The 6065-nt window shown below is 32.6% G+C and overlaps 1 protein-coding gene across 1 annotated transcript; it reads right to left on the reverse strand.

Moving 5' to 3' along the window:
- Nucleotides 1-1540: 1540 nt before the first annotated feature.
- On the reverse strand, nt 1541-2878 carry LOC105950389 (putative late blight resistance protein homolog R1B-17). The gene has a single exon (XM_012973736.2). The coding sequence runs from the start codon at nt 2876-2878 to the stop codon at nt 1541-1543; it is 1338 nt and encodes a 445-aa protein (XP_012829190.2).
- Nucleotides 2879-6065: the final 3187 nt, after the last annotated feature.

A 6065-nucleotide genomic window follows, 5' to 3' on the forward strand; every position in this document is an offset into this window, starting at 1 on the left:
TTAGTTTTTCCAAATTTTCAAACAGAATATCATGTGAGATGTGAGGTAAAACATGCATACATGGAATCAGAGTAGAAGGAATAATTACAGCTTTACCCGAATATGCAGAAGAATGACTCAACCAACATATGTCCCATCATCACTGAACATAAGAGACTATAACAAGTAGTGAACGTTCTTGATCACCGTATTTGTCTTCCCAATCCTTCTTAAATTTCTCTTCACAACTCACCGCAACTAGCTCAACGCTTTGAAGAGATGTACCGAATGTCAGAGGGATCTCTTTCAACTTGTAGCAATGCTTTATGCTGAGCGACTGTATCGCATGGAAGCATGAACTCGAATCAAGAAACGTCCATCGCTCCAGATCAGTGTCTTCAATATCGAGAAATTGAAGCCTTTGGAATTCGTAGTCACGAACCTCCCACTCTGGGCCTCGAAAGGCATATGAGTGCAATTTCAGATTTTCAAGATTTGGCAATGAAGAAATCTTGCTTATTTCTTCCCACGGATATCCTAAGCCGCTCAGAGTTAACACCGTAAGGCTTGATGGCAAGAGTGAAAGAGGAGCAAGCGGGGTATCAACCTCTGTCTTGAATACAGGATTAGTGTTTTCAGTTTATTGAGATGGGAAATATGGTCAAAGCAGCTCAACGGTTCAGAAGCATCGGGACCCAATTCAATTTTGATCTGTAAAACCTCTAGATTAGGGATTTTTTCAAACACGTCTTTGGTACAACTTTGAGGACTCACACCATTAAGTTGTAATAGGTTTGGGAGGAGAGATCCTTCACGACAAGGGTGCGGTAGGTCTCGTCCCAAGGCTTGAAGAGACTTCAATTCTTTCATATTCCATATCTCAGAAGGCAGATACGATGGATTCCCGTCAGATTGTATGATGCTTTGATGACGATCAACGTTCAAGTACTCAAGGTTGAAGAGTTTGGATATGGAAGTAGGGAGCTTTTTATCATAAGTAAGGGAAAGGTATCTTAGTTGAACTAGTTTCACCACTTCCATTGGGAACTCAAAGAATCTGATACTGAGAGTGTGCAATACCCTGAGCAACGTTAAATCTTCCGTATCTTAGTTGAACTAGTTTCACCACTTCCATTGGGAACTCATAAAATCTAATACTTAGAGCGTGCAATACCCTGAGCAACCTTAAATGCTTCAAAAAGGATAACGGCACATAATATTGATGAAATGGACCGGTACATAGGAGAGAGCGTACCGTTGAAGCAGATGCAATTGAGTCGTGCACATCTTCTATGGCAAGTAGAACATTATTTCGGATGCACAATCGGCGCGGCTGGAAGTTTGTACCTTCTTCTCGTAGAGCATCGGCACGACAATTTAAGGCATAGAACAACTTGTTCTTGGCTGCTTCTTTGTTACACAGGTACCAAAATGATGAATGAAGACGATAACCGCGTTGTTCTCTGTCGAACATGACAACACTTTTGCGACGAAGCTCGCATATATAATAATAATAGGTATTACTTGCGAAAATCGTGGGCGGGTCTGAGGAAAGAATTGGTTATGAGTCGGGAAATCCTTCAGCACTCCACAAGTTCATCAGTCGGGGCACGTGTAGCATATAAGATTGTGGGAAAGATCCAATGTAAAGAAAGCATGCTTTTAAATGTTGAGGTAAATAGTCATAACTTGGATACAGTACATTCGACATTTGATCATATGCATCCTTGTAAACTGAATGTTGTTTCTCATCAGCTACCTCGTTCCAGTACTCCAAAGTCTTCTCAGATTTGGACAGGATATCGCCAACTGTGACGATTGTAAGAGGCAGACCTTCACAATTCTCGGCAATCTTCTTTCCAGCTCTCTCAAGCGCATAAGAAAACGACTCTTCTTCACCAAACACCTTTTCACGAAGAAGATCCCAACTTTCCTTCTTATCTAAAAATCTTACATTGTACCCGCAATCCAAGCATTTACCTACTTCTTCTATCCTAGTTGTGAGCAATACTCGGCTTCCATTTTTGTCGTCTGGAAATGAGTTCACCAATTCAAGCTCCTCATTCCATACATCATCCAAAACGATCAAGTATCTCAAACCCTTCAAACTTTCAGAAATCGACCTTTTCAAACAATCTAATACTTCTTCTCCCTCCAGAAGCTTTATTTCACGAGGGCGAGGATCCAATTGTTTAAGAATATCTATCAAGGTGTATATTGATCTCCATTTTGGGCCTATGATCACAAACACATGTGCGCTAAAATGACTCGTAATTAATGGATCTTGACAGAGTTTCTTGGCAAGAGTAGTCTTACCAATGCCCCCCATCCCGGCGAGACACACAACCATCCGTTCAGATTGTGAGGAATTTAGAAGCCGACCTTTGATGCTCGTAAATTGGTCAGATAATCCAACCATGTTAGACTCATTTCCACCAAAATCAATTCTTGTAGAGATAAAAAAACCATCTTCTTCATCGTGCGGGGTCGGGTTGCATAATTCGTGAGTGTAGGCTCTCTTCATCTTGTCCACCATTTCGATAAAGGAATCGACATCTTGCTTTATTTCCTGCACATCTAATGAGTGTACCATTAATGGAGGATGATCGGTCTCTTCGTCAGATTGTAGTGAATGGAATTGATTAGAGATATGGAGGTCGATTACATCTTCGAATTTGTATACAACATCTATGATTTCTGCCTCCAAAGTTTTGACCATCTTCATGTCAACAATGATCCGGCATTCATCGAATTCTCTGAGAGCTTCTCGTAAGGAGAGAATCTCCTCGTAAAGAAGGCTAATTATTTGTAGGGATGAAGTTTGAACAATCGAAATATGTGAAGAATTTAAAAGGCGCTTAAGTGTCTGCTCAATACAACAAACAGCAGCATAAGCCATCTCTCTCTCTCTCTCTCTCTCTCTCTCTCTCTCTCTCTCTCTCTCTCTCTCTCTCAGACAGACAAACACAGGAGATCTCACACAAATTTCACTTAAGAAGTAAGGAACAACTCTTCCCCATAGGAATATATCTTTTCATTCACTGCCCAACAACTATACTAAATTCTTGCGAGAGACCTTTTCTTTTGTCTTCCATGTTCAAAACTATTAATCCAGATCCAACCTATAATTTTCAATTTTTTTTCTTTATTTTTTTTGTAAATGAAAATATGGTTGAGAATATGAAATGACATTAAATGCCAGGACAGTTGGCCGTTAATCAACTAGTCTTGCTAGTTACTACTGGTTGTGCAAAGTTGAGACTGAGCTTGAAAATTCATCACATTAATTACAATTACGTAAAAACAAAATAAAATTGCTAGTGTTGCCCAACAATTATTTTAAAAATTGATTTGATAAGAATATAAAATATAAAACAAAATAACTAAATTTTTTTTCTATATATTAGTTCATACATGCTCACATTATGTTTTTTCTGATTTTATTGTGATTGTTTAAACAATTTTCATTTTAGTGAGTTTTTCTACATCAGTATTTTTTGAAACTATTAAGTTTTTATTTTCGTGTTACTTAAGTTATGGTCTCCCTAATCAAAATGTCGACACTTGAAATTTGAATATTAATTTAATCATAACTATTATCCTTTTTATTCATCTTTTTTTTTCAATTTTCTTCAGTAATACATCTTGTAATTGTCACATCCTCACAGGTGTCAGAATAATATACTTTTATATTAAAAAAAAAAGAATAATATATCTTTATATTTACAACAATAATTTTCTTAAAGAAATTTACTTTAGAAATATTAAAATATTTGAGATTCTAATGTAGCAAGGTTTTTTGATGAAAAATATTATATTATCCAATAGCATGTAAATTAAGTATTTTCAACGTTCAAGATCGAAATCAATATCGCTAAATGAAGATATGAATTATAAAATAGTAATAATTAAAAAACAGGGAGGTAGAGACAACTAAATACAGTTGGACATGCATATTTATTCAAGTATCTTGAGTTAGCCAATTCATATATGACATGTTAATCACGTGTAATAATATCCAATTTACTACTTATGGGTAATATAATTAGTGCATAATTCATAATTTTATTGTTACCTTGGTGTTATAATATCCTCATCATATTATTTTTTGTTATTGTTGAAAGTTTAAGTGAGATATGTTTTGTTACTGGAGTCATAATAGTTATCGATCTTCAATTTCACCAATAATTTTCTTACAAAGAAAAGATAATTCAGTAATTATAGTGACCATTGATGTTTTTGAAACTATATGTTTACCCTTGACCATATATTGAATAATTATAGTGATCTCTCCTTAGATCAGGTCTAATTACACACATATACACCGGTGTGCCTCTCACATTTAAAAGTAAATAAATATTATATTAAAGATGCTCCTCTTAAGTATAATTTTAATTATTTAATTACTAATAACAAAATAATATTTTTATAAGATATTTTTGATAGAGAAATTATATTAGAAAATTAATACTATTTAAAAATATATAACATAAATTAAATTAAATAATTTGCTTATTTCTATTTTGTACCCTTGAAATGTATCATTTATGCACTTGGCACACCCGAAAAAAATCTCGAAAGGAATTAAATCATTCACATTGCATCCTATTTAAATTTTAAGGCTAATGAGGATAATTTCATCTTTTAGTAGCATTTTGAAATGATAATTTTCTTTGGAGTGATCAAATGTAATTCAAATAAAATAATTTTCATAATTAAATATGAAATTATTGAAAAGGTATATCTGTAATTTTCTTGGAATTGGTAAAAATATATTGTTCTTTTTTTTTTGTATGAAAATATATTTTTTTTATGTAATTTTGTGAAAAAGTAGTTCAAAGGGTGGAAAAATTAAAATTCTAAAACTTTGTATCAAGATGACAAATACTTTTGTATGGGTGTAATTATTGAGGATATTTTCATATGTGCAGTAGTACTTATTTTATGTAATTGTTTATTTCATTCACTATAGAATTATTTTCTTGCTAAAATTACTTGAAAATTAAATTTTGTTATCTAAAATAACATTTACAATATTTTTATCAAAGGCACATGAAAACATAATTATTGAGAAATTTTATTAAAGTATCAATTGGGGGTTGCTGTGTGAATGATTAAATCTTTTAAGGGTGCAATGTGCTATTAATTTTTTTTGGTGTGCAAAGTTCCAAAGTGTATATTTCGAGTCTCTAAAGTGTTTTTTTTAATTAATCCATACCTTTAAATTTATGATTGTCATATGCTTGTTTAAATTTCATGTATTTTTTAACAATAGTAGTCATGTTTCAATACAATTTTATTTTACATAAAATATTATATTTGAAAATGTAAGATACATAAAACAATATCATATTGTCATATTTGTGGAATATACGTAATAAATATAATCTAATAATTAATTTAAAATTCGAAACTACTTTATGTATAAAACGAAAAACAAATTTCTACATATATGCTTATAGTATGTGATTGTAAAGCTCTTCGAATCTAGTTTAAGACGAAGTGATTTTATCTAAAAAATATTATGTAGAAAAAATTATAAAAAGAAGAAAATCAACGATCACAACTTGTGTAAATATTTGAGCATATGAAAAGACATTAGATATTTAAACAATATTATTTTACTATTAATTTGTTATTTCATTATGCTTATTACACAATTAACCATAACTAATTAATGGTGTAAGTTAGTTTACAAAGGGCATAATAGAAAGCACATAAATATTAAGAAACAAAAAAACATTCATACTTTTATAGTTGGTAGGGAGACAGGGATTTGCAATTTAAATCTATTATTTCTGCGTAATGTTATGTTTGGGTTTGATTTTTCATTTCTCCTTGTATTTTTTACATAAAAAATGTGCCAGCAAAGGGCCGGGGGTGTTCGTTTTATATTGAAGCCACAATTACAAGTCTCAGGGTGCTCACGATTTAAATCGAATCAACCATATTTATTGTTGCTCAACTCCTCATCTAATTACTACCGCCAATACTCATTCTGCAAAATAACCTAACAACGGAACTCAGGAAGAATTCAATTTTATAAAGACCCAAATTAGGGTTAGTGTACAAAATCGAAAGATATT

The sequence above is a fragment of the Erythranthe guttata genome, chromosome 4, assembly GCF_056151865.1.
Source record: "Erythranthe guttata isolate IM_541 chromosome 4, IM_541, whole genome shotgun sequence".
Taxonomy (NCBI): Eukaryota; Viridiplantae; Streptophyta; class Magnoliopsida; order Lamiales; family Phrymaceae; genus Erythranthe; species Erythranthe guttata.

Excerpts from the sequence above, each read along its gene's own strand:
- LOC105950389 (XM_012973736.2), bottom strand. The coding sequence starts at position 2,878 with ATGGCTTATGCTGCTGTTTGTTGTATTGAGCAGACACTTAAGCGCCTT.